Source organism: Anopheles arabiensis, chromosome 3 (genome assembly GCF_016920715.1).
Source record: "Anopheles arabiensis isolate DONGOLA chromosome 3, AaraD3, whole genome shotgun sequence".
In the NCBI taxonomy this organism is placed as follows: domain Eukaryota; kingdom Metazoa; phylum Arthropoda; class Insecta; order Diptera; family Culicidae; genus Anopheles; species Anopheles arabiensis.
This window is the reverse complement of record NC_053518.1, coordinates 47,690,563-47,716,723: the sequence shown is the minus strand read 5'-3', so window position 1 is coordinate 47,716,723 and position 26,161 is coordinate 47,690,563. Positions and strand designations below refer to the sequence as shown.

The following is a 26,161-nucleotide window of genomic DNA, read 5'->3' as shown; positions in this document are numbered from 1 at the left end:
TGTCAAACGAGGTAGCTCAGGGGTGAGCAACCCAAAGACCATTTACAATTTTGTTCTATAAATGCAAATACGATGTAACAAAAAATAAACAAAAGACGAGTCATGCTCATTGGTAGCGAACAAATCATGTTCATGCGAATTTTTCATTTTATCTAATATAATTGATAAATCGTGCGTCACGTTTTATGCATAAACTTCCAGTTGTAATTTAGAATGATTGTTCTTTTGTCAAAGAGCTTGTATTGTTTATACCTTGGCTTAATGTGACGCTATAATGTATGAAATGTACAATAATGTGTAGGTTTAATTTAACAAATGTTTAGCTTGCACCAATGTTAACGAGTATGTCCGATGGGTTCTACGAGTGCTACGTTGTGGTTAGACGATTGGCTTTTCTGAGCTATTAGTTTGACACATATGTTGACAGCAGAACCGGACGCGGGTTTTATTACAAAAAGGCTTACAAAATTACACTGTTTACAGCCGGTACCCACGCACGGAACATTTAATCTCAAGTTTCACGCCAAAATATTGTAATACAGTGCATAAGATGGTGCCAAGCATGGAAGGATTTGTTGCTCCGATCATTCACCGATGGTATCATCAAAACAGCCTAATATCTACCCCGGATAATGGCATCCTGTACTGTTCGCGCTACGAAGTGGTGTACATACCGCCGCTGGATACGGGTTGCCTGCCCAAGACTCAGCTAATCAATGTGCATGGATTGTAAGTATTTGAGTCGATTTTAGGCATCAATATTTGGTTACTAATTCCGTGCTTTACCACAGTACAAAATCCCTGGCATGTTCTCCGGATTGGAGTGCTAAGCGTTTGTTTGCTACGTTGGACGAGTATAACGTTCTGTACGTATGGGATCTCGACTTGGGACAGCCGGTCCATGGTCATCGCGGTCACCCAACAGCACCGAAAGCGCCAACATCAAGGCAACAGTTCAAAGATGTAACTTCGGCGATTTGTTTCTCTGCACATGGAAAAGTGATCTCTTGCGATCGTTCTGATCTGGTGGTGTACTGTTTGCTCGCGGACAGCTACAAGGCGATGCCGGACTTTTTCCGCAATAAAACCGTCGTTACGCTCGTACCTTCACCTGTTGATCGTGACGTGTTTATCGCTGGGCTAAAGGATGGGCTGATACAAATATTTTCTATTAAAAAAATGGCCATACTACATACTTTGCGCAGTCACGACAAGGAAATTGTCTCCATAGAATGTATGACGGTGCCAGTTCTGAAGGGAAATGTATGGAGGAAGCGCCAGAACAATCCAGAAGCTGGAAGTGGCAACGTACCGGACAGTGCGTCCAAAACGGTGCAAAACAGGCCCAAAAAGCAGGCCCGAAAAAAGACTGTGCCCGTTGCGGACGATTCGGATTTCTTGGACATTTACGATTTCAATGAAAGCCAGGAAGAGTTTGGCACCATCATTGACCGCGAGGCGAAGGATGATAAGCAGAATCAGTTCCGAGAGAAGGCTAAAACGGTCGAAGGTTTTAACTTTCTTGAGGCTTGCGAAAACCTGAAGGAAGATATCCTGAAAGCGGCAAATCGCAGAGAAGAAGAAGAAGAGGAGGACGACGAAGCCGGGGAACAATCCACTCTAGCACAGGAAGACTTCAATACGGACGACGAAAACGACTTGGATGATTGTGAAAAGTTACGCGACTACGTGGTAGTCGATAATGAAGATCGAGAAGCCGAAGAAGAACCGCTGGATGATCGAGAGGAGTTTGAAAGCAAGCTAATTTTGGTTAGTGGAAGTCGGGAAAATGTCGTCTGGTTCTGGGACTACGAAACTGGCCTTCCAATTGACAAAATCGTGATACCGTGCGAAACCAACGGAAGGCTTTGTGATACTTTGTTCACTAATGCTGTGTGGATGGATGAGTCGCACATCGTTGCGAACACCTCAAATGGGCAGGTGATTGAGTGGAAGGTAGAATTCAAGTTCAAGAACGATCGCCTGCAGCTAGTGGCCAAGGAAAGCTTGGCGCCATACCCAGTGGAGAAAATTTTCCATGTGATTCGCGCTAAAGGGCTTACGAAGATGGAGACCAATGGCCGGTATTTGTGGTGCTCTTCGATCCATCGAAAGATAAGCTGCTTGGAAGTGGCTGAATCTGGTAAAGCGACTGTGGTTGTCGATTACTCTTGTATCACTCCCACAAACCGTTGTGTGGTGGAAAATCCACTCGAGTCAATGGTGTAAGTAAATACTTAGCTAACTACAGGCAATGCATTCTATATTCTTATTCTAAACTGACCATTGCTCATTTCAGTATTGCCCTCGCGAGTGCTGCACCGAGAATCGAAAAATTAAACCTGGCCAGTCTGCAGCCCGACAATATTCCCTTCAAACCATTTACGAATAAAATTAGTGGTTTCGTTATGTTCCTGGCCTGGCATCCAGAGGAAGAGGATAAGTTGGCCTTCGCCACGAACGAAGGGCGGGTCGGAGTGCTCGATACGAGCAGCATGAGCAACGTCCCCGTCATAATGAAACCTTTCATCAACAAAGAAGTGTATGCTTTGCATTGGTGTTTTTTAACGAACGACAAACAGGAAAGGAGACTGGTATTGTTTGCGTGTGGTACAAACGAACTTGCTTACTATCACATGTCAGGCGCTCATAAGTATGGTAAGCATTGGATGATTATATGTTTTTTCGACAAATAATTCAGTAGAACTACAATATTGCAAACGTTGCGTTTCTCAGAACCCGTCAGATGCAAGCAGTTCGGCCAGGTTTCAAACATATCAGGGACAGATAAGATGTGCTTCATTGGTACTCAGCAGGGAAGCATCTATATCACCGGTTTGGATGAAAATCTTAAACAATTGTACTGCCATAAAGTTGCTAATCGGTACATCAGCTCGGTGGAGTACAAGCAGAATTATCTTGCCGTTGGTTCTAACGACCATGCTATACGTTTGATCAACTTGAGCGACGGTTTTGATGGTGAGTTGAACTAACGGTTAATTTCCCGTAAATTCGCTTCGGTTAATCAACTGACTTTTTTTTAGGTGAGCAAGAAAATGAAATTATTACGCTTGAGGGTCATACGGAGGGAATTTGTAAGGTGAAATGGAATCGGGGAGACACGATGCTTCTTCTAAGCTCTAGCTACGATTGCTCTATTCGTATTTGGGACGCTCTCTCAGCTACCTGTTTGAGTGTGTTTTATACAAAATCGTTTGCTTATGGAGCCATCTTTTCACCGCTGGATGAAAACATAATACTTTACGTCGGAAAAGGGATCCCACTTTCATCATACGATTACACTAAACAACACGACAAAGTGCCTAAAGGTAAAGTTTGGAATGCTTCCTGAAAGGGATCCGATCGATCCGCGCAACGATTTTTTTAAACAATTTTATTATTATGTAATATTTTAGCATCATCAAAAAAGTATCCTAAAATCAAATTCGCTACACTTGAAGATAGCAAACCGATAGAGACAATGCCAGGAAAGAAGAGTGGGCGAGGAAATAAGCAGCCCGCTGCTGTGTCTGTAAATGAGGCCGTCGATCAATTGACGGATGAGGTGAAAAAGGTCACACTAAAGGAAGGCGCTGTTGTTAAGCCAATGCCAATACCAACCCTAGCGACAACATTGCCACTTACGTATCGCGAAACGAACAAAGTAAAAGATGTATTAGAATGTATCGTTAAATTGCTACATACGCCGGACCCGGAACCGGAACCAACTAAATTGGATGAAGACGAAAATGGCAGTGATAACGAATCGCTAGATGAAGAGTTTAACCGGTTGATAAAACCGAAAGCGATCGAACAAAAGCAGCCAGTCGTTGAACCACCGGTTAATGATAGTGAAATGAGCGCGCCGGACGAAAAAATGTTCTACAACGAAAGGCTTTTCTCGACCGAACAAAACCTGAAACAACTTATAGAGGAAGAGGGTAAGCATTTGATTGGTATGGCTATTAGTTTCGGAAATAAATTATTGGCCAATTGTAATGTTTTAGCAAAAATGCACACCATCACGGACGTCTCATCGATCGGAATGGTAATGTTACCGCAACTGCTGCATAAACTGAAGGATACAATTTTGGGATGTATTACTAAAAAGAAACTGACTCCTCAAATGTTGGCATTAGCGCCCTACGTTTCGCACATGTGAGTATCTCGTCGCTTTACTACTAGAAACTACCAGGTACACTGACACTCGACTCTTCCACCTAAATTACTCAGGTTTTGGCGTCAATGCTGTCAAGCTTATGCCTATCAGTTGATCGAAGGTCAGCAACCTTTAGCAGCTGTACCCTATTTTCTAGCCAGCCATAAGGTAAGTGTTAGTAATTGTTGACTAGCTATGTAAATGTTGTTGAACTGCATACACTGTCCCTTTTTCTTAACAGGTTGATTCATCCATCGAAGAGCTTTGCGATGCCAAGTATTTCCGCGAAGCATGGGTGATCTGCAGGTTGCAGAAAATGCCCGATGATCCTATTCTGGAGCAGGTGGCTAGCAAATGGGCACATCATTTGGACGTCATTGGAAATTACGAAGCGGCAGCATTAGTGTAAGTACTGTTAATGTGTAAGGCGTCGATCGCACTGCATTCGATATCTAATGCCGATATGATTCTTTAGATGGACTGGAGTGAAAAAGTACAAGGAAGCGATCGAAGTACTGACAAAGCGTCGAGATATTAACGAGGACATCAAACGCACTATCGATGAGCTGAATGCAAAACTACAAGGGGCGCCCAAGGCTGAGGCGAAATGATTTAACTCATTCATGTGTATACTGAGTGAAAATTAAATTCCATCAACTAACTAATTAAGGATTGTAACATTGTGGAAACGTTGTAGGTGTTTTCTTTTCATTCCCCTTATTTTCTTACTATAACATCCATTTTAATTCACATTCAACACCATTTCATGGAACAGTTAAATGCTGAAATAAATACTGAATTCATTGTCGAACTTTCCCGCAATAATACTAGGATTGTTTTTTTACCTTGCGATCCTCCGCACGCCGTTTCATGCCAGCGGAAGCGGTAAGTAGTTGCGATTTCGTTTGCGGCAGCAGCACCAGTACCGTTTTAGCACGCCACACCAGAGCTGTCCACAGACCAGTTTGAGCGGTATAAGCATCATGGAGTACACCGCAAGCTGATAGAACCGCTGCGATGTCCACAGCACGGTGTACCGGAGCTTATCACCATCGAACATGGCGTAACCGTACCCTATCTTCATTTCGCCCATTCTGTACGAACAGGTGGGCACGATAAACTCCAACAGCTCTCGCGTATCTTTGAGATAGTTTAAGTCAAACTCCACTACCTCGTGCCGGTTGGATCGTTCTGTGTTGAGTGGTTCGAAAGGGGCACCCTGGGTCAGCTGATTACGGTGCGTCTTAACGTGGCGGGATTTGTGTTCATGGGCGGAGAAAATCACATTTGGCTGAAAATCGTCAATAACCTGGAAAAAGGAATAACAAAATGATGGTAAAAAATATCACTTTGATAACTAACCGCGTTGCGTTTCACCTTATAAGTAAAAGGATCCGACCACCTTAGTATTGGCATGTGGCTCAAAAGCACGGTGTAGGGTTGCGGTTCCTCGGTGCTCGGTGCACTGTTCATCGGAAGTGTCATGCTGATGCGATTTACGTTCAGGATGCGCAACATTGGATCGATCGTTAATTCGTCCTGCTCGTTAAAGTATTGCTTAAACCTGAGCACTCGGTCGGATTTAATTGTTTCTAATCCTTCGCCTCCAATATCGTTATCACCTGGAATGTAAAACTGAGCAACGGCGCGTTACCAAACGAATTATCTGGCCCGAAATTGGCTCGTATTTGGGTGATAAATAAGCTCATACGTACCATGATGGTGTTTGCAGTCGGTTGGGAGAAGATGTTGACAAAGCGGGTAAAGTAAGCGGCAAATTGATCATCGTTAGCAACGCTTCCTTCGTCCATGAGATCACCCAGAAAGCAGATAACATCCGGTGCTGCATGTTGCACCACGCTTTTGTACGTTCGTTTTAAATGCCTTGAAAATACATTTAATTGAATGTATATTAAAACTAACTACACTTAGTAGAACATTTATGATTATTTGACACTTTCCCTTAACATGAGTTTTCTATTGATAATGCTAGAATTTCACGATCTTTAAACGAATGACTAGGCTATAATCTAAAACAAACCCAAACAAAATAACAGATGTTTTGCACTTTCTTCCTTTTTTTTCTTCCTCACTATTTACGTTTTTCACAATTCGTCATAATGCTGTATTATCTTGTCACACAAGCTTGATCATTTATCAATGCGAAGAAATTATCCAATATCGTTGAAATAATAAAAGCCAAATTGAACACCGTCATTCTTCAGCCGTTTGCTGATAAGATTAGAGATCCCACACGCACGATTGGCGCGTGATCTGTCAATTTATTTCGTCCCTACAAGCTAGCGCCGGCGACGCAAGATGATTTCTGATTCACTGCTGTTCAATGTACAAGCGCGATAAAGCTCACATTCAGAAACACTCAACAAACACCTGGAGTGGGTTTGAAGCATGTAGTTTGGGGATTTCTTAAGTGCGTTTAGTAACGTCAGCAGAACTAACTACATTATACTTCTTCAACTACACTGTATGAGATTATTCCATTCGTTCATACATACCGATCCGAGTCGAAATTTGCTAACGGCCAGTAGAGCTTCGTGTCGAAAGTGTTGCCCAGGATCTGTGGATCAGCAACCAGGAGCATCTTAATGCAGCTATCTGAAACAACAAAAGAAAAAAAAAACATAAACGAAGTTAAGATATTTATTCCAACTATGTATCAATTCGGTGTTATTCCTTAGTTCTCTAACCTGTTTCACATTGCAGCTCAGCCCACTGAAAGCTGTGATAAATGTGGATGAGATATTCATTGTACACGATCAGCGTAGCCAGCGTTGGAAGATAGATTTTCCAAAACAGTGGTAACCTGAGAACGAAAAACGGCGTGTCTTAGAAGCGAGCGCACTCCATGCACTGCTTAGGTGGTTGTTGGCTTTACCTGCAAATACTCCTTTTCATCATGTCGTCTGATCACAGTCACCGCCGTCCATCGCTTTACGGTGACTGAGACTGCCCGCAACATGGCGAGGTGCCGTAACTGGGTGAAGGTTTGATACATCCCAAAAAGGTACACACATCGATAACGGCACTCCACGTTCGCCTGCCCGCCTGCCTGCTTGTCTGTGGACACTGATAAGACCCACCAGTCGATGGGCCTCATTTAATCGTACTGGCCAAATTCTCCCAAATGGTGGGCCGTGTTTCTATCCCAGGTAAAATGAATCCATTATGTCGCCTGAGGAATTGTGAATATTATTTTATATTGAAATTTTTAAGCTTCAGAAGCGAAAATGAATTATGTTCAGTGTGCGTGAAACACAACTCAGTCGACGATTGTATGCATGGTTTTTTTGTGTGTGCAGTTCCCGCCGCTTATCAAGAGATAAGGTTTGTTTTGATTCAGTGCTTCTACTAACATTCCTACAAAATGGTTACTGCTCTTATATGATGCTAGAGAAAATAATACTTTTTAATGGACATTTAGCTGAATAGAGATAGAAAAAAAAATCGATTTATTATTTATTCTTTTTAAAATAATGGTAGTAAACGAAAAATCTCAGCATAATTTATTGATTAAATTTATGTGAATTTTCGGTAATCCAACAGGATTACTAAGGTGCCTCTCCGAAAAGGGTGTCGTAGAATCAACTTCCCTTCATATACATTTAATTTCCAACAAGAAAAAGCTCAAGAAAGTGTTCCGAAATAATGGAAACTCCTGAAAAACCTTTAATAAAGCTATAAAAATAAAGAAATTAAATAAATAAACGAAGTTAGTGAAATTATTAAAAAAATATAAATAACTATGTGCATAATTAAATAAATCAATATAACCTGTTCTTAGATGAAAAGTAAAAAAAAAAACAAAATTTCATGAATATTCTCCACTCTTGAATATTATTGGTAATTAATTACACATATTTATGCAATCATACGCACCGTGTTAGCAGAAGCAACGAGATGAAATTACGATGCGGTAAAGTAGTTCGATCTTGAACTGATCCGTAAGTAAAACATGCGCCCCGCTCCAAGGGGAATCACTCGGCTTGATATGCAACCGCTCGCTGGTACACTGTGTGCGTTCATTGTGTAAGTACGCACGTTACTAGAATGGTTAGTGTTCCATTTACTGTCCAGCGATTAATCGGCGTCACTCGTCCACGGTCAGCACAAAATGCCGAGTCGATAAGTTCGCTTCATTCATTCGCCCGCAGTGCACGGTTTCGAAAACAGTGATTGCGGAAGTCCGCTACACCCAAATAGCAGCTTTTACCGTGTAAGTTCTGGTTGTTTTTTTGTTTTCGGTCAAAACAAGTGCAGTGTTTAGTGCTAGAACAAACTCTCCTACCGTAGGGAGAAGGAGATTTTTGCAATCTACGTCAACGGATTCGCCCAATTCCGGTTGATTCGTTGCAGAACGCCGTGTTACGATGTGGTATCGGTGTGACATGACAAACTAATTGATACAGTTAAACGCCAAGCTGTGGATGACGTGCGTGCCTAGGTCATTGATATTCTGCCCGCGTAATTTTGTTCGGCTTCGGTTCAGTCGCGGTAACGAATCATCGGTGCTGTTCTAAGCCGGTATACGATGGAGTAAAGTGGAACTGAAAATGTGCCCTCCCCATGCGAATGCTGAATTCAAAGTTCAAATTGTTTATCGGAACCATGAAATTGCGTTTAAAAAGTTCAAACCCTTTCCCACATGCACTCTTACCTTGCAGTGCGATAAGTGTAAGGGTGAGATATAACGCCTAACCCTCCCTGAAGCAGCGCAATGTCTTATCGGTTCAAGAGAAAAAGACCAATGTTTTAAGAACACACTATGTGTAATCATTTGAGGCAACTCGTAACAGTAAAGGGAGAGCTGGGTTGCGTTTTGAAAGGTGGTAATTAGAAATAACCTAGAATTGGACCGTCTTGACTTGATCGGTCTCATATTTACAAACCATTCAGTGCAAGCAGAACAACAGCTTCACGTTGACTGAACGTGATGCAGCACATATTGCTGGGGATGTGCAGTAATAGAGTGCATCAGGTGCTTAGAACACGCGAGAAAATAAGTTAATGTTTATTAGATGAGCTTTGTCGATCGTCCCTTGCCCTATCGGTTAATGTCCGTCAATCGACATTAGCAGGTCGTAGTGCAAATGTCCGTGATATAATTGCGCAGATGACTGCCAGAGATGCTAAACTTAATTAATATAAGCTGATGGTGTATGAAGCCTTTAGAGAGATAACGGACTTATATTAATAAGAAAAAAAATCCTTTTTTTATTTAAATTTACATAATTACGGCTTCGGACGACTTTTCTAGCAGGATAATTGATAATTGATTTATGCATTTATAACGACATGCAGCATCATAAGCCTACAGAACATAATGATGTTTTATTAAAAATTATAGGACAAAAAATTGACCGTAGTAAGGAACCATATAGTCACAATTACACTATGTGTAATATAATAACATTAATTATAATATTACAATATTAGGTCATACATTAACAGATTGTATTACATCACACTGCGTAGCCGGTCTGGTGGTACTGTCATCAATTCGCAAGACTTAACAACATGCCCGTCATGGGTTCAAGCCTCGAATGAAACGTGCTTCAATACCGTAGAACTGACTATCCTACTATGTGTGTAATCAGTAAATCACTGAAAGCCAAGCCCCAGTAAGTGGTACTATGTGTAATATAATAGCATAAATTATAATATTACAATATTAGGTCATACATTAACAGATTGTATTACATCACACTGCGTAGCCGGTCTGGTGGTACTGTCATCAATTCGCAAGACTTAACAACATGCCCGTCATGGGTTCAAGCCTCGAATGAAACGTGCTTCAATACCGTAGAACTATAGTCATTAGGCCATATATCAGATCAAAGAATAGATCATAGAATATGTAAGCTTACGCTGGCCTGCATCAACTTTCTATATATTATATTGTTGTGAAGAATTCCACATTATACTGTCATATTCAAGGGCTGGAACGATTCTAGTTTTTAACACTCAACGTTAAACCATTAAAGAAACCCGAAAAACAAAGATTGTTTTAAATGGTCGTTTAGCCCGCTATCTAAAAGGTCTCATGGATCTCGAACTAAATTAGATCGAAATGTAGAGAGTTTTAAAGTTGAACACAATTGGAGATCGTTTAACACAGATTTTAGAACACTAGGACCTAGGACGCTACCTTGAAATACCCCTCCTGCAATTGTGAACGGTTACGAACGGACTTTGGCAATTTAAAATGATTGTCACCGCTGTCGACATACGGCAGTTGAATTGGTTTACCAAATGATAGTAAGACCGTTTGTGAATATGGGAGTTTATGTACGATACGTATAACGAGCATATTATTGCATTAAACAGCTTTACGACACATCTACAGAAACAGATCATTCTGTCAACAGTCGCAGAAACCCCAGCAAACTAAGATAAATCTATAACAACTCTAGGTTATTGCTTTACTGCTTTCCGTGCACTTGGACTTGTTTTCCGACCTTCACCGTAGTGCAACCCGCTGACGATGCACTTCTTTTCAATTTTGCTTTTGTTTGCAGATTCGCCTTCAGGCTTGGGCTGGGTCATGGCGACCAATTACATCACGACCATATCAAAAAAGTACCCCTCCTTTCGAGATGAACCCTTAAAAACGGTCTACCGATGGTTGGACGGTAAGCGGCAGGACGATGGTGCGGAGGGGCTCTGGCGCATTCACGACACCCTGTACGACTTTACGGACTTTATCGAGCGTCATCCCGGTGGCCCTGAGTGGTTGCGCCTAACAAAGGGCACCGACATTACGGAAGCATTCGAAACGCACCACGTCACTGTGCGAGCGGAGGGCCTGCTGGGAAAGTACAAGGTGCGCGAGGCCACCACACCGCGAGCGGTTCAACTGACGTTCCGTGACGATGGGTTTTACCGGACGCTGAAGCGCCGAGTGCGCGACAAGCTGAAGGATATCGACTATGGTCCAGCGCAGCGATCGAAGCTAATCATCGACTCGATGCTGGTGGCTGCGTTCGGTCTTGCGTTTCTTGCCATCCGGCTGCACAGCTATGCACTCGCCACCGTTTCGGGACTGTTCGTTTGCTGGACAATGATAAGCGCTCACAACTTCTTCCACCAGCGGGACAATTGGCGCATGCTGGCGTTTAATTTGGCCTTCTCAAGCTATCGGTAAGAGTCGGTGAAGCCAGATGAATGACTGTATTCAACGTATAACGCACATTTTCCTATCCTTTCCCCATAGTGAGTGGCGTATTTCTCATGCGTTATCGCATCATAATTTCCCGAACTCCATATTGGATTTGGAAATTTCCTACTTTGAACCGTTTCTGTGCTGGTTGCCGAATCCGTCCATTAAGAGCTCGGTGAAACGAATCGCATCATGGCTGTATGGCCCGCTGGTTTATTCGTTCCTGTTTTACGGCGAATTTGTTAAGCGTGTGATAGAAACGTACGAAACGGGAAAGAACACCTTCTTCCTGGACGATCTTGTGACACTCATACTGCCGACGTTCATGTACGTGGTGGGTGCTACCAGCCTGTGGGAAGTGATCAAGATGTGGCTGTTCATCGTGCTTGTCGCTAGCTTCCTGTTTGGTTTGATCGGACTGAATGCGGCCCATCATCATCCGAAGGCCGTGCACGATGGAGATCAAATACCGTAAGTTTTAAGATGACATTCATTAAAAAGATGTAAGTAATTGTAGCTAAACCGTTTCCATATTCCAGCGCCGACATTGATTTTGCCGTCTATCAGATGGCCGCCGTGATCGATCGGTCGGATACGAAAGGATCACAGTTCATGGTGCTGACCAGCTTTGGCGATCACTGTTTGCACCATCTCTTCCCAACGCTCGATCACGGCATATTGCCCCAGCTGTATCCGGTGTTTTTCGAAACGTGCCGTGAGTTTGAAACCGTCTACCGAGAACTACCTTGGCTGCAGCAGATCATAGGCCAGCATAAACAGCTGGCACGCGTCGAAACGATGACGTACAAACCGTCGGAAAAATTCATTTAATTCTAGCGAAAGTAGCACCTAGTACCAAAGATAGTAGAAACAATTGCTAGCAGAAACGATTTTTGCAGCAGTTAATGACTAGCAATACTGTGTACTTGATTGTGATTGTTTGTAGAACGTGTTAATGAAGCTGGTTCGTAAATCCTTTTTTTTGTAAAAGTAAATAAAAATAAAGAGCTGATGGGGACTGATTAAATGGCCAAAAACTGAATTATCTAGAACTTTATAATGCTTGAGTTCATACTGATTTTTTACAGCAAACTTGATGGCATCCTGTGTCATTGAATTTAATTTGGAAAAGCATTCGAAACAACGTTAATCCTAAAATAATTTGCTCTCAGAGCTAGGATTAGGCTCTAGTTAGTAATCAACCAGAGGTCCTCTCGCAGTGAGCTTAGTATATTGATAAACTACCCAACGCCCAGTTTAAAGAACAACTCCTCCTGCCGCAATATCCGACCTGATCCTCCCAGATTAACTTGTCCCTCACGTCAAAAAGATATCCAAAACTATCAAAGAGGGTTCCAAAACGGAAAATCAACCATTAACTAGATTTTCATCATGATCACCAACACGTACCATCACTAAGAAAACCAGACCTACGAATGGGTCTGTCAGTGAAGTACGGATTGGTGAATGCACTTCTAAAGTCATCCAAGATGTCACCTATCTCGGGCCATTGTATTGCCTGAGGAAGTAGTTCACCTAAAAAAATGCTAGGGATGGAAAGAGCTGTGACTATATCGTAGCTTTATAGCACCAGTATTCACATACGTCTCTGAGAAAAGGACACTGTAAAAATCTGAATCTTCTGAGCAGCATTCGAGAGCCGTGTTCAGAAAGAACACGTATTTTGGCCCCGTATAAACGGACATCAAGGCTGCCTTTTATAGCGTCCCGCACTCCTTGTTGCTCGCTATGCTCGAGGTGCTTGGACTACCCGTGCAGCTGGTGTCATGGATGCACTCATACCTTGCCGGTCGTTCATACTGCGTGAAAATGGGACCCTATACATCGCGCCGTATTGCTGCTTCTTCGGGGGTGACGCAAGGGAGTAACCTCAGATCGTTGTTGTTCGTCATGTTTCTGTCCTCAGTAACTCGGTTGCTCTATCCTGATAGCCATTTCAAATGAATACGCGGACGAGGCGAAACTGTTCCTGCCGATCCGCGATCGGTCAGACCAACTCCACCTTCAAGCCACTCTAAGTGCTTTCCAGTGCAATTGTCTCCTTGAATGGTATTGAATTGCGGTGCCCTTTAGTCTACGACTTCGCGTTTAATGGATCTACCATTGAGCGGAAAAGCTGTGTCAGGGATCTTGGAGTGTCTCTTGACGAAAAGTTGAGCTTCCACCACCAGCTAGAGAACGTTATCGCTAAGGGTAACCAATTGATCGGCTTAGTAAAACAAATTGCACGTAACATCACTGCTCGGGTCTGCATCAAGACGCTGTACTACGGTTTAGTGCATCTAATGCTGGAATACGCTTCGGTAGTATGGTGGCTATCAGCTGCACGCCCCCTGGCCCGTTTGGAGTCAATCGAGAGCAAGTTCACGCGGATGGCTTGCGCTTCAGGAGTGTTCAGATAGATCATGCTGGTCGCTGTACGCTCTTTGGCCTCAAATCGAACCAGTGAACCAGTGACACTGCAACGCCCAGAAGCTGTTTGCTGCGGTACTCCTAGACAATCGGGTCGACTCGTCGGCGCTTTTATCTAAGCTCAACATGTATGTCCCGCCAAGATCGCTCCGAGCTGATCCGTTTCTTCGTATGTGCCGTGAATTCAAAGTTGTTTGTCCCAGATATGTCGCGCGCCAAATAATATCCGTGCCGTGCGTCCTTCTATGTCCTAATTTTATTGACCAATGAATCCAATGTAACCAATGTGACCAATGAATCTGAACGTAACATGTAATTTGTGAATATGTTATAATATTATCTATAGAATTAAATGCTTCGAGACAGCCAAGCGGTCCGTTGAATTATAAATAAACAAATAACAAACAAATAACAAATGTGTGAAAGAACAACAGAGGAGTCAAATACAACGAAGAGTTACATGAACTGCACGGCGATCTCCACTGTCTTTTGCAGGTCCTCCACAAGGACAAAGGGAGCGTACTAGGCACAAATTGAGGAGGCAAGATAGTATGTGCGTCCCTTATTATAGCGGAGATAATGGGCTGACAGACGAAGGTGCGAACCCGTGGGTAGTTTTGGGATATTGTGGCAAGCCAAGACCGCAATACCGGTTGTAGCGCCGAATAAGTAATTCATAGTCTTCTTATGTGATTACCTTGGAATGTCCTCCTGACCTTAAGGGGTAGGGCCGTTTTGTCTTTGTTTCCTGCGAGGAAAAGCTCTTTTATGATCGCTTGAACGACCAACCGGACGAATCGGACGATCGTCTACTTAAAACATAATTGACGATGAGGCACCGATGTTCAACATCCGTCCCATGCTAGCTTACGCAAGTAGCAGTATATCATAAAACACTCCGAATAATAATTGAATGTACTGGAACGCCAATGGTTATATTACAATCGCGATGTTTTTTTTTTTTTTTTTAATGAGATTTACATAACTCCATTCATAAGATAAACTCTTCAATCGTACAGTTAATGGCAAATGTTGTGGATAGACCGCTGCCTCATCCTGAGGGCTCACTGTTGACAGCAGGGCTGTCATCCTGTGACGTCCTCAGTGAGGTTCGCGGCGCGAGAATGACCAGTGGTCCTCTCCCCGCATTGCGTGTTATTGTGTGGTTTCATTTATTGTATTGTAAACGGTTGAACATATACCAAAGCTAGTTTAAAATATATATTCTGTTTGTGCCGTACACGTTTCATATCTCATTTCTGCGGACACAACAGTGGCGACGAAGATGGGATCCTCCTCGCGTAGGGGGGGACCCTACAAAGAACCTACGCAGCACGGAGGCCACCATTGCGGTTCCACCATCGCGCAGGATGGGCACGCTTGGGCTTGCGCGAAGCCCCGAAGAGAACCTCACTCCGCTGCAGCGTGTCTCGTTTGTGCGGACACAACAGCAAAATGTCAAAAATAATATAATTTCAAACCCCCATAAACAAGTTCTATCACATCTTTGTTTTGTTTATGTTCATAGAGACTTGTTTATTTTGTTTTATAAATACCAATCAACTATTTGGCATAAGCTTCTTTTTGAATCGTAAATTTATTTTTTGTACATAAAAGAGTATGCTTCACCATGAAGTTTTAGATGATATTTGCTATTTTTTATACATTTTAAATACATTTGGAATTGTGTGTATATGCTCTACTTAGGTTATTAATTACATCTAAGTATCAATCAAAGCTTGGAGCTGAAATCGAACTACTAAAAATTATATATCATTGTTATTTTAAGGTTTGACCAATATACATGAAACCAATCCAATGTGCTTTTATACTTGATCTTGTAATATTTTTTTTTTCGTTTAAGCCGATCTAGGTGAAAAAAATAGCTCTCTCTTAAAATGGCATAAACATAAGTTATTTATTTAACTTGTGTTTATATTTGATGTGGAGTTTACTATGGCATATAAAGAATAGATCAATCAACCAGGGATCTCCAAACTATAGCCCGCGGGCTGCATGCGCCCTTTGAAAGCCTATAATCCGACCCGCTATGACCTAACGCTATGACGCTAAGGTAAAAATAAATATTATATTTTTTTCTAATTTAATAAAACAAATACCTTTTCAAGACGAAAATCAAGCTCTAATAATAGGAAGTTGTACAGTTATGATGTTATCAGTCTGTATTTTGGTATAAAAAAAAAAGATTTAAACGGACTGTATCGAAAAGGATAAAATAAACGAATGTAGGTAGATAGGGGGTTGATTTTCAGTATGTATGCTTTTTATTAGGATTATGTAAGATCGTCATTGTGTATAGCCAACAGCAACTCTGTTGATGTCAGAATATGGTCAAATTTGTCCTGCGTCAATTGATGCAGTTGCAATATATTTAAAATTGTATTCGAAGCCCCATGCATGGTGGAACCACTGTTGGTCACAAGTTTCATTCACCGTTAGATTCGCTGCTGTACTCTGTAAATCTATAGCACGAATTGATTAATATCACAACTTATGAATCAGTTTATTATATCCGATTAAATGTTAAACCCTATATCAAAAACATAATCATGATAGGTGAAATCGAACTCATCTTTCATTAAGGTGGGTTAATTTCAGGGCCTGTATCGGACGTGGTAATAGCTCAATGCACTTCAGAGTATTGACGACCATGTAAGCCCATACAGACCATCGAACGTAGCAGAAATAGGTTGTAGATTATAAGATAAGAAAAATGAGTGTATTAATATTTATACACTGAGGAAGAAGGCTTGAATATCTTTTCGTTCGATTAACGAAGTGTAAAGTAAGTTACAGATTGTTGCTTGTTTGGGAAGGTATTCACAAAGATGGCATGTAGCATGTGTTTTAGTAGTTATATTGGAATATCACTTTCTTCATTTCCTTGATGAGGGTACTCTTTACCTATGGTTCTGCAAAAATCTCAAAAAGACCAAGCACTTTAAAAAGGCGTGAATTGTATGAGGTCGATTGTAAGATAAAAGTCTCTTTTCCTTAACAAAATGGCCATATAGCTAAAATTTTGAGTTATCTTTATTAGTCATTAGCGTTGTAAAAATGTAGGATTTATGTTTCGTGTGTCATCGGGTTTGTAGGCGATATACGAGGTTTAAAAAACTGTCCATTTCCAATAAAATTTCCGAGTAAGGGTGACCACCAGTGAAGTAAAACATGAGTAAATTTCATGGACTGCTTTTATTATTATAATGTTATTTCCATGTTCCCTTTTTTTACACATGAAAGATGCATGGTAGGCAACTTGTAGGCAATAGCATTTTTGAAGGCTATGAAAAAATGTAATTAATATAAGAATCTAGGTCCAAGACAAAGTCTTTAAGTATTTTCGCAGATCGATGCTTTCATGTGGCTACAACGCCAGTCTCTAAGAATAATCGTTTATTCTTGCTTCAAACCAACCATATCGATCACCTTGTTACGTATTGATCAACGCTCAACGCTATTGATCAAGATATCAAGGTTAAACAGGGCATAAAAGGTGCAAGGTCACTGAGAAAAAAACAAGTTGCAGAAAATAAAATTTTACCATCTTAGGAAACATTTAATATAAATATTCGTTAGAAATAAACATCTTCTTTCTTCTCTTCTCGAAAAAGTAGTATGAAACCTGTATAAAAGCAAATACAAGTTTTGCGGGTGTGCTTGTTATTGTAGGTATTCCTATATAAACTTTTCCTTTCAAAAAAGCGATACGATATGAAAATAGACCATAACAAACTCAGCAGAAAATTCTTGTTGATCGAGTACGGTTTGAATAAATCAACCATGTTTGCCTACGAACATGATTAAACTGCTGCATTTTTAATTCCCCATCTGTTGGTTGGGAAAACAATAAATTCAAAGTGAATGATAATCGCAAACTTAACCTTGACTTTCGAGCTTGGATTGGGCTCAATCCGTATGGGAATGCAATGAAATTGGCCTCGAGCTTGCTCAGCCACAAACACGTGCGAATAGTAAAATAAAACAAATAAGCCGTTATTTATGTGGAGCACAGGGTTTCTCACAGTGTTTCGAAAACGTTGCGTCATTGCCAACTATGTTGCTTTTTGACTAGTCGTCAGCAGTTGTACCGATGTCTATACTTTTCATCCACAGTGTATGAAGACCAGGTGGTCTCAACGACAGTTTTTATGGCAAAATTTGAACGTCACTTTTTGACGGAACTTTTCCTCATAAAAGCTTTCTGGTGACTTTCCGAACACACAAACAATCTTGAATCTTCGTTCTTTTCACTGAAATACCTTCACAAACACGTAAATTATTTCTAATTGTAAGCTAAACCAAATCTGAACTAATTAAAATACCAATTGTATGTGTCAATTTGTATGGGACGAGACCACCTGGTATCAATACACTTTGCTTTCACCACGGTTAAAAATACATGCCACTGTGAGGAACCCTGTAAAATGCATAGACATACTTTTTTACATTTTTGCATATATTTATCACATCACCTGTGGCTCTGGGTATCCTCCTGAAAACTGTTAACTAATTTGCAAACCTGAACGGTATTCATTCGAACGGTGAGATGAACGTAACGGGGTCTCTGAGTATGTGGGCTAGCTGCATCGAAATATGCAAAACACCCCAAAAAGCAGACCCTGGCTCTCGCATAGTATTTTGATGCAACACAAAACGGAGGCCAAAAACCTGCTTTCGGTCTCTATTGTTAGCAAAAGAGAAGTGGCGCTTGCAAACACGGGAAGAAAGCACTCAAAACAAACTTAAAAAATGTTTGCGTAACCATCGTTTGTTGACGTAGTGCAGTACGAATCGCTTCAGAGGCATTTTTGCACTGCACGCTAATCATTTCACATTTGCCAGAGTACAATGACAGGCGGGGCTGTTCACGTGGCATTCGTTACAGCATTAGGGCTGGAGTTTTTACATTAATTGTTTTTACAAAAAACATAGATATGTTTGTTATATTTTCATTAAACACCAACTAACAGCTTCATTTCCTCATTGTAGTGCTTTCCGGTGATCTAAGTCGTCACCACTGAGTTGGGGATCGAGTGGCATTATTTCGCTGCGTTCTTGGCCATTTCCACTGCCCGTTCACCGGCAGATCCGGTTCACAATCACTTTTTGGGTCGATCTGCACGAGCGCCACAATACGGTCATTAATTCGGGGTGGTGGAGTGTGGGCCGCAGATTCGCCTGCAACAGTGTTACCGGCGGACGCGATCAGTGTGGACGTGTCTGGTGGGTGATTGTGCGGAGCACCGTTGCGCTTTAGTTTGAAGCGAATGTGTGATTCGTTCGGTACCTTCTCAGTTCAGTTAGGTGTCGACCGATATACATTCAGTTGGTTAATATCCAAAGCAGTTTAGGTGTTGTGTTTCGGCGTGTTGGAACATTTGATTAATCAGCAGATAGCATGTTTTACTTGTGCTGTGTAGCTGATTTCTGTGATCGGTGAACAAAATTTGACGAGCTGGTGTTTAATATTCATAAAAAAAGGTTAATCGCTGCAGGGACCTTATCGATCAGTCTTAGAAGATGGGTAAATCATAATCAACATATTATGACATTGGCGGCCAAACAGGTACTTATTAGTCGATGGTTCTAATTAAAGTGAGCATAGCATTTAACCCAAACAAGTCAGACTACATCGAAGGTTTATAGAGTGAGCATAGTTTGGGCATATAGCATGGCCAGAATAATCTGTCTGAAGGGCAAACAAAGTAGTGACTAAGGGCGGTGCTCAACCGGTTTGTTCGCGGCTGTTATTACAAATATCCGGTTTAGATTCGAAGATCACTCCGATGGGCCGCTGTGCAGAAACAGAACCAATAAAAATTCTTTCATTTAATGTGTTTTGAGCTTCAAACCTGAATTCCACGTGCGAATTAGGTGGCGGGAACCGATTTGCAATTCAAATGTATATAGAATCTTAGCCCAGCACTACCATAGGGTTGACGTTTCCCTTGACCAGTGGATTAGTACGAAACAGGAAACCATTGTTTTGGTCGCGTAAAAAAGTTTCGCTTCTCAGTTTCAGTGCTGGTGCCGGTGCTGAACCTCATCCCGCCTCAACCTGTACAAAGCATTCGATTGTTGCACCTTGTAATGGTTTGAAGCTTTTTTTCTGGCAGGAGCACTAGTGGTGGATTTTTGTCAGATCTCGACAGAGATACCACTTTGAAGTGACAGTTGCGTGATTTGTTCGAACGCTTCGTTTACTACTTTCGTGATTAACAGGTGAGGGTGTGCCGTGTCTCAATTTTGAACCATCTAATTCAGTCTGCTCGAGGCTTTTGCACCGTAAACAAGTGATCTGTGACAAGTGGCGCTAGAAAGCATAGATACTAAAAAAAGCTTTCAAGGGCGTGATTGTGGACAACATATCGGTGGTTTGTGTCAAAAGTTGGCCGTTGATCTTTGCTTCCTCCGTACGCGTACGGCTGCGGTGCTGCGGTGGTCTGAATGAAAGTGAATAACTGTTTTAAACTGTAGTAAACACATGATACCTTAGCCCGAGTTCGTGGCCGAGTGAGCTCATGCGTTTTTTGGTATGAATAAAACAAAAGCCAGAGAAATGATTGTGCTGTGAGATATCTTGTACGAAATGAATGCCTTCACTTTGTCGTTACACCTGGCGCATTACAGTTTGTGAAGCTAAAAACTACAAGCGCGATTCGTAGCTGAAGGTAGAAAACAGAGGAGTTAAACATTGGGCAATTGATGGGGTGTGCAAGCGGAAAGCAGACAACCTGAAATTAATAAATGTAAACTACAAATTATGTCAATTAGCAATTTGGTCTCATTGTGTACACAGTGTTGTAGGTATATGTGTGTAGTTCTGTTACAGAAACTACATCTTTATTCATTGAAGTCATAATTCTATTTAACATTTGCTTGCAAAAAGGAAAAGTTTGATTTACGGGTCTTCCGTTTCGCAATTGAAATGCTACCTTCTCTAATAATTGCAAAATAAAACATGTGAAATTCAAAACTGGGAGTAAAATTGCAATAAGCTTGTGCATTTAAAAGCAAAGACAGTAACTTCATTTAAACACACTACAAAAAGAGCTTATTGCCAATTTGTCGATTTTTTCAGCCAAATTTAAGGGTACCAAATGAGTTTCATTTGATTAATCGGAAATTTGACTTTTCTTACTAATTAAATTTCAGAAAAAGGTGCAAATATCATTACAATAGGCTCCTAAACAGGCTAAAATTTCTTCAAATATCTGTATAATGTATATCTATATTTACGGATGGTATTTAAATATAGTTAATACTACTTAATTAATTTTCATATGATGCGTAAGGCGTAATTTGGGGTAACAACTTGTCAAAAAAGACCATTTGTATCACGTGATTGGTGGATAGTAAACCTGTTATAATCTACTGTTTTGCTAACTACGGAGATACGGATGAGTAATGCTGATTAAAATGCAATACCTGCAATCAAATTAAACATAAAAGCGCTTTTTTACTCTATTTTTAACGTTATGCAGAACGGTCTAAATGATTGATGAGTATGATACGATTAAGGAAGGAACAAAAAGCACCAGACACTAATTCTTAATTTGTGACGCTTTGACGAATGGCTCGACGGTTGGTTTGAAATGATGTTCTAGTAGAGCGGAAACACGGGAAAGACCTTCAATAAATCTGAGCATAAATTAACAAACAGGCAAACTATTCCCCCCAAAGTTAAACGAACTTGTCCTTGATGAGGCTCGCCTTGCTGCGATACCCTCTTTACAACAGTCCAGTTTCAGCGACTGGTATGGCTGTATCGAACTCCAGCGCGACATTTACATACTCCACCGCCATGCGCTCCAGTCTCACCCATCCACTGTGTCGATGGCGTCAGCATCCAAGTTCACGGTCAGCATTCACCGGCTGATAAACGAGCTACTAATCCATTGCTGAGAGCGCCACGCTAAACCTTTCATTGTTCAGTTGGCGAGAGCGATCCGGCGATCGTCAACATTAATTATCTGGACGTAAAAAATGTCTCACTTGGTGTTGCTTCTTTCTCACCTCGATAAGGTAGACAGCCAATGAACGCAACGTCATGGCCGAAAGTTTTGAAGGAAAGTCATCCCATATATCAGCGAACCAAGCGGCCATGCCATCGTACGCGACGGACATAACGCATCGTTATCCGACGTTTCGTGACGAACCGTTCAAGACCGTGCACAATTGGCTGGACGGCAAGAGGTACGACGATGGTGCCGAGGGCCTGTGGCGAATAAATGACGATCTGTACGATCTTGAAGATTTTGCCCATACGCATCCAGGAGGCGCTGAGTGGATCCAACTAACCAAGGTGTGTGTCTGTGGAAAAATACCAAATACACTAAAATGTCAAACATGATCCTCTCCACCTGCTTATATCTACGTATGTTACAGGGTACGGATATTACAGAGGCGTTCGAAACGCATCACATCAGTCGCCGGGCAGAGCTAATGCTACCGAAGTTCTACGTCCGGCGGGCCACACAACCACGCAATTGTAGGCTAACGTTTCACGAGCATGGATTCTATCGAACGCTCAAGCAGCGTATCAGGGAACAGTTGGGCCGCGTGAATCCCGCGCCAAAGAAACGCTCGCGCCAGATAGTGGATGGACTGATAGTGTGCGTGATGCTGACCGCCTACCTAGCCGTCAGGCTAGAAAGTTTCGCCATTGGAATAGTTTGTGCCATCTGCGTAAACGCAACCGTAATTGCGGCGCACAATTTTCTACACCAGCGAGATAACTGGCGCATGTACGCGTTTAACATTGCGTTTCTTAGCTATCGGTAAGTTGTGCGTCAGGTAAAATTGTGTTATATAGTTATTTTTACTGTATCTCTCGTTGTTTTGAACTCTTTCAGGGAGTGGCGTGTATCGCACGCCATTTCTCACCACCTGTTCCCAAATTCAGTGCTCGATATGGAAATTTCGTCGTTCGAGCCCTTCCTGTGCTATCTACCGTGGGCGGATCTTAAGAACAGCTTCCAGCGGTACGGTTCCTGGTTCTATGGGCCGTTTATATACGGCTCGATCTTTCTGAGCGAGTACCTCAAGCGGTTGATGGATAGCTTCAGCCAAGGGAAGAACCGGTTTCATCTGGACGATCTAATTCCTTTCCTGCTGCCCGCCTTTATGTACGCTACCAATCCGGAACGCATCGGTGTAATTTTCCAACTGTGGCTGTTTGTGGTGTTGATGGCCAGCTTCTTCTTTGGGCTTATTGGACTGAGCGCTGGACATCATCATCCGAAAGCACTGCATTCCGGTGATTTATTTCCGTACGTTTTCCTACACAGATTTCTATGTTAATTTCACTATCGAATCATATTAAACCTATTATCTCTTTCTTTTCTTTTCGGCAGTAATGATATGGATTTTGGACTCTACCAGATGGCCACAATTGTAGAGCGAAGAGGTGTGGAGGGATCGTTGTTGAAAGTGTTAACCACCTTCGGTGATCACTATTTGCATCATCTCTTTCCGACACTCGATCATGCGATCTTGCCACAGCTGAATGATGTGTTTCTGGCTACGTGTGAAGAGTTTGGTGCGGGCAAACGGCTCAGTTCGTGGTTTTCGCAGTATATTGCACAAAATTTACAACTAGCTCGTGTGCAGCCCAAACAATATCAGCCAGAAATGATGGCTAATAGGGGAAAGACTAAACATGATCAGCGTGCATAGTATAAGGAATAAAAATGCGCATTGCTTCATCATTATACTATTAACTTGGGTTACACCAAAGGAAAGGTCGTAAACTATGCATATGCGGAATGATTCATAGCTGTAATGTTTTTAGTCCCAAAACGACTTTATTAATTTTGCTGCTTATTATTTGCTACGGGAAATACGGGTGACTAGAATATCCCATTGAAGAGTGTAAAATAAAGTGATAACTTACAATGAAACATTTGACTGTTGATCAATTAAAAGAAACCAATATAAATTAGTAAATGAATAATTGAACATGTTCAATATTTTATTATGTTGAAAGTATTGTCTGTAAAGCTCTTTAAATATCCCTTTTAACGCGCAAAATTTTGCATAAATCCATTCCCATTCTTACACGGCAAATTTTCTCATCCTGCTTCAGCAAAGTTTTTTTTGCTGAAACGATACAGTAATAGTAAACTAAACTAAAAAAAAAAATAGAATATTTTACTGGTTTTCAGCAAAAATGTCATGTTTTTACTGAGTTGCAGTAACACAATTTACTGAATGCATTTCAGTAATAAAAATTTAACTGAAAATCAGTAAAATCAGTGTCAAATTGGTCGTTTCACTGAATATCAATAAAACAAATTACTGAAAATGCAGCAATTCATTCTGTCAAATCGACATCAAAACATCAAAACAAAGTAACGCGATGTCCTCTTGCGCATGATGATCGAAATTTAATTTGGTAGATGGTTACAGTCATCCCGATAAAAATAAGGTGATATTTCGACTTGCAGAATTAATTTTAAAGTATTTGCGGTCGTGTTGGTGTTTAAAATCTTTGCCACAATTAACTGTGGTTGCTAAAATTTTGTGATGTCTGTGAGCGATTACTGAGCCATCATCAAATGTTATGGCAAAAAAACAGTATAAAAACATAAAACAATCAAATAACATAAAACATTGATAAATATGTACTGAGGGACTGGCAATATCTTTGCATCAATAAATACTTAATTTTAAAGCAATATTTCATCGCTTTTTAATAGCTACCAACTACTGAAAAATCAGTAATATGCGAAAGGCTTTACTGTAATTTCAGTCAACGAGCAGTCATTTTGGGGAGCCCCGAACATTACTGAATGATTCAGTAAACATTTTTTTACTCCAAGGATTACTGAATCTTCAGCTCAAAAAACTTGAGTAAAATGTTAATAATAATAATAATATTAATAATAATAATAATAATCTCTCGCGTCACCTAAAAGCATCCGTCGAGAGAGTAACCCTGCCACGAAAAATATGAGGGGTAGGTATCATTGACATTCAGGCACTTTGTGTTTCTCAGATCCATCAGCTGCGATAATAATAATAATAATAATAATAATAATAATAATAATAATAATAATAATAATAATAATAAAATACTAATAATAAGAATAATAAGAATAAGAATAATAATAATAATAATAATAATATAACGGTACTATATTCGTTCATTTCCAATAAACGCCCGTCGTCGCTCACTTTCGTTTATCTAATGCCCTCGAGTCGCTCTCTCTCTCGCTCCGATCTATCATTCTCCTGCCTAAACTGCTCATTGTTATCGGGATGAATTAGGGATGAAACTCCTGTAAGCATTCAACTTTTTAGAAACGTTCACACGGATCACTGTTATCTATTGAACGAGAAACAAACAATTCAAAAATTAAACAATATACTAAGATAAGCATGTGTATAATTGTAAACAAATAAAGCATTGATCTTGACATTATTTTTCTTCTATGGCGTTACGATATGTGTGGTTATACTTCTCTACACAGGTACACTTACTACTATTTCATAACCGGATAGCCATTCTTTGTAACTGAACGTCGGGCTGGTTGGGAATCGATGTCACCCAACTTTGTAGAAGCTTGCGCGTCAAACGAGTAAGTGATCGCGCCTCACATTATCGTAATCTTAATGTTGCTGATTTCCCAACGTGTAAGCAGCACTTGGTACACTCAACCTACGAAGGATGGAGCGCATGCGTGACAAATATGGCGAAAGTGTTGCAGCTTCGATCATATTCTAATCCTTGTTGCTTTTATTAAGCTTCGTCTATTTACTGCAGCCTTTATAATGTTTCTTTCCACAACATAATGCTAATAAGTGCTTGTGATATCATGGTTAAACACCCCCCCCAGATTTTCCCCGATCGCTCCCGAACCCGAAACCAATCACACAGTTGCATTCATTTTCGAATAGAAGTATCTTATTTCGTTATTATTACCTTCTCTCATCTTTTTTTAAATTATAAAAATAAATACATTTTGTATTACTTTTGTTATAAAAAATATAATTAAAAAAAACATTCAGAGCGAAAACTGTTTGCCACGGATACAAAAAATTAAACAACGTACAAAACCATACTCGAAGAACGAAGGGTGGAGTTGACTGTTGTGTCTGTGGCAATTGGGGAAAAGGGAACTGGAGATAGTAAATGAAACTTTGTTCGACGGATAATTTAAAACTGAACGTTGGTTGGTGGTGTACAAAAGCAAATATGGGATAGGTTTGAAGTAAAAACTCTGTATAAACACTATTTGCAAATCATTATCATTTCTGTTTTGATGTTCATTAATGTCTAAGTATTCCGTTTGTTTAGTTTTTCATGGTTTTCCTTGGGTTCTTCTTAGTATCGATCTCTTTGGTTCAAATGTCCCACACCACCT

At 40.9% G+C, this 26,161-nt stretch overlaps 5 protein-coding genes across 48 annotated transcripts in view; 3 read left to right on the top strand and 2 right to left on the bottom strand.

Moving 5' to 3' along the window:
- Positions 1 to 428: 428 nt before the first annotated feature.
- LOC120904257 (protein rigor mortis) lies at positions 429 to 4,970 on the top strand. Its single transcript, XM_040314118.1, has 10 exons — positions 429 to 729; positions 792 to 2,225; positions 2,300 to 2,658; positions 2,737 to 2,979; positions 3,045 to 3,329; positions 3,417 to 3,941; positions 4,008 to 4,158; positions 4,234 to 4,327; positions 4,401 to 4,564; positions 4,635 to 4,970. Exons 1-10 carry the CDS (start codon positions 551 to 553, stop codon positions 4,768 to 4,770), a joined length of 3,570 nt encoding a protein of 1,189 aa, XP_040170052.1. The 5' UTR covers positions 429 to 550; the 3' UTR covers positions 4,771 to 4,970.
- Positions 4,077 to 7,835, bottom strand: LOC120904260. Of its 2 annotated transcripts, XM_040314127.1 has the most exons (7): positions 7,056 to 7,835; positions 6,868 to 6,983; positions 6,676 to 6,775; positions 5,875 to 6,043; positions 5,537 to 5,794; positions 5,005 to 5,468; positions 4,077 to 4,941 (listed from the first exon to the last, which is right to left on the bottom strand). In XM_040314127.1, exons 1-6 carry the CDS (start codon positions 7,076 to 7,078, stop codon positions 5,028 to 5,030), a joined length of 1,107 nt encoding a protein of 368 aa, XP_040170061.1. In that variant the 5' UTR covers positions 7,079 to 7,835; the 3' UTR covers positions 4,077 to 4,941; positions 5,005 to 5,027. The 2 variants fall into 2 exon arrangements, with proteins under 2 accessions (XP_040170061.1, XP_040170060.1); XM_040314126.1 differs by having other exon boundaries at positions 4,128 to 5,468.
- A 402-nt stretch (positions 7,836 to 8,237) lies between these two features.
- On the top strand, positions 8,238 to 12,378 carry LOC120904259 (cytochrome b5-related protein). Its single transcript, XM_040314125.1, has 4 exons — positions 8,238 to 8,393; positions 10,696 to 11,317; positions 11,391 to 11,807; positions 11,876 to 12,378. The coding sequence occupies exons 2-4, from the start codon at positions 10,722 to 10,724 to the stop codon at positions 12,165 to 12,167; spliced, it is 1,305 nt and encodes a 434-aa protein (XP_040170059.1). The 5' UTR covers positions 8,238 to 8,393; positions 10,696 to 10,721; the 3' UTR covers positions 12,168 to 12,378.
- A 6,593-nt stretch (positions 12,379 to 18,971) lies between these two features.
- Positions 18,972 to 23,695, top strand: LOC120900589 (cytochrome b5-related protein-like). 9 transcript variants are annotated; one of them, XM_040307805.1, is made up of 5 exons: positions 18,972 to 19,016; positions 21,823 to 22,098; positions 22,182 to 22,573; positions 22,649 to 23,065; positions 23,150 to 23,695. In XM_040307805.1, exons 2-5 carry the CDS (start codon positions 21,844 to 21,846, stop codon positions 23,469 to 23,471), a joined length of 1,386 nt encoding a protein of 461 aa, XP_040163739.1. In that variant the 5' UTR covers positions 18,972 to 19,016; positions 21,823 to 21,843; the 3' UTR covers positions 23,472 to 23,695. The 9 variants fall into 9 exon arrangements, with proteins under 9 accessions (XP_040163739.1, XP_040163740.1, XP_040163732.1 ...); XM_040307806.1 differs by lacking the exon at positions 18,972 to 19,016 and adding an exon at positions 19,026 to 19,274; XM_040307798.1 differs by lacking the exon at positions 18,972 to 19,016 and adding an exon at positions 19,026 to 19,359.
- Positions 23,696 to 25,679: 1,984 nt separating this feature from the next.
- The window catches only part of LOC120900587 (myosin heavy chain, muscle), a 25,126-nt gene continuing 24,644 nt past the window's right edge, over positions 25,680 to 26,161 (bottom strand). For all 35 annotated transcript variants that reach the window (XR_005739220.1, XM_040307784.1, XM_040307790.1 and 32 more), the window contains one exon: positions 25,680 to 26,161. This exon is cut by the window's right edge and continues 1,326 nt beyond it. The gene's annotated coding sequence lies outside the window, so the exon portion shown is untranslated.

Coding starts and splice junctions, on each gene's coding strand:
- LOC120904257 (XM_040314118.1), top strand. CDS start 551: ATGGTGCCAAGCATGGAAGGATTTGTTGCTCCGATCATTCACCGATGG. Junction 2,659..2,736: donor GTCAGGCGCTCATAAGTATG/GTAAGCATTGGA, acceptor TGCGTTTCTCAG/AACCCGTCAGATGCAAGCAG. Junction 4,328..4,400: donor ATTTTCTAGCCAGCCATAAG/GTAAGTGTTAGT, acceptor TTTTCTTAACAG/GTTGATTCATCCATCGAAGA.
- LOC120904260 (XM_040314127.1), bottom strand. CDS start 7,078: ATGATGAAAAGGAGTATTTGCAG. Junction 6,984..7,055: donor ATGAAAAGGAGTATTTGCAG/GTAAAGCCAACA, acceptor TTTCGTTCTCAG/GTTACCACTGTTTTGGAAAA. Junction 6,776..6,867: donor TGAGCTGCAATGTGAAACAG/GTTAGAGAACTA, acceptor TTGTTGTTTCAG/ATAGCTGCATTAAGATGCTC.
- LOC120904259 (XM_040314125.1), top strand. CDS start 10,722: ATGGCGACCAATTACATCACGACCATATCAAAAAAGTACCCCTCCTTT. Junction 11,318..11,390: donor TTGGCCTTCTCAAGCTATCG/GTAAGAGTCGGT, acceptor CTTTCCCCATAG/TGAGTGGCGTATTTCTCATG. Junction 11,808..11,875: donor CACGATGGAGATCAAATACC/GTAAGTTTTAAG, acceptor TCCATATTCCAG/CGCCGACATTGATTTTGCCG.
- LOC120900589 (XM_040307798.1), top strand. CDS start 19,339: ATGACATTGGCGGCCAAACAG. Junction 22,574..22,648: donor ATTGCGTTTCTTAGCTATCG/GTAAGTTGTGCG, acceptor GAACTCTTTCAG/GGAGTGGCGTGTATCGCACG. Junction 23,066..23,149: donor CATTCCGGTGATTTATTTCC/GTACGTTTTCCT, acceptor TCTTTTCGGCAG/TAATGATATGGATTTTGGAC.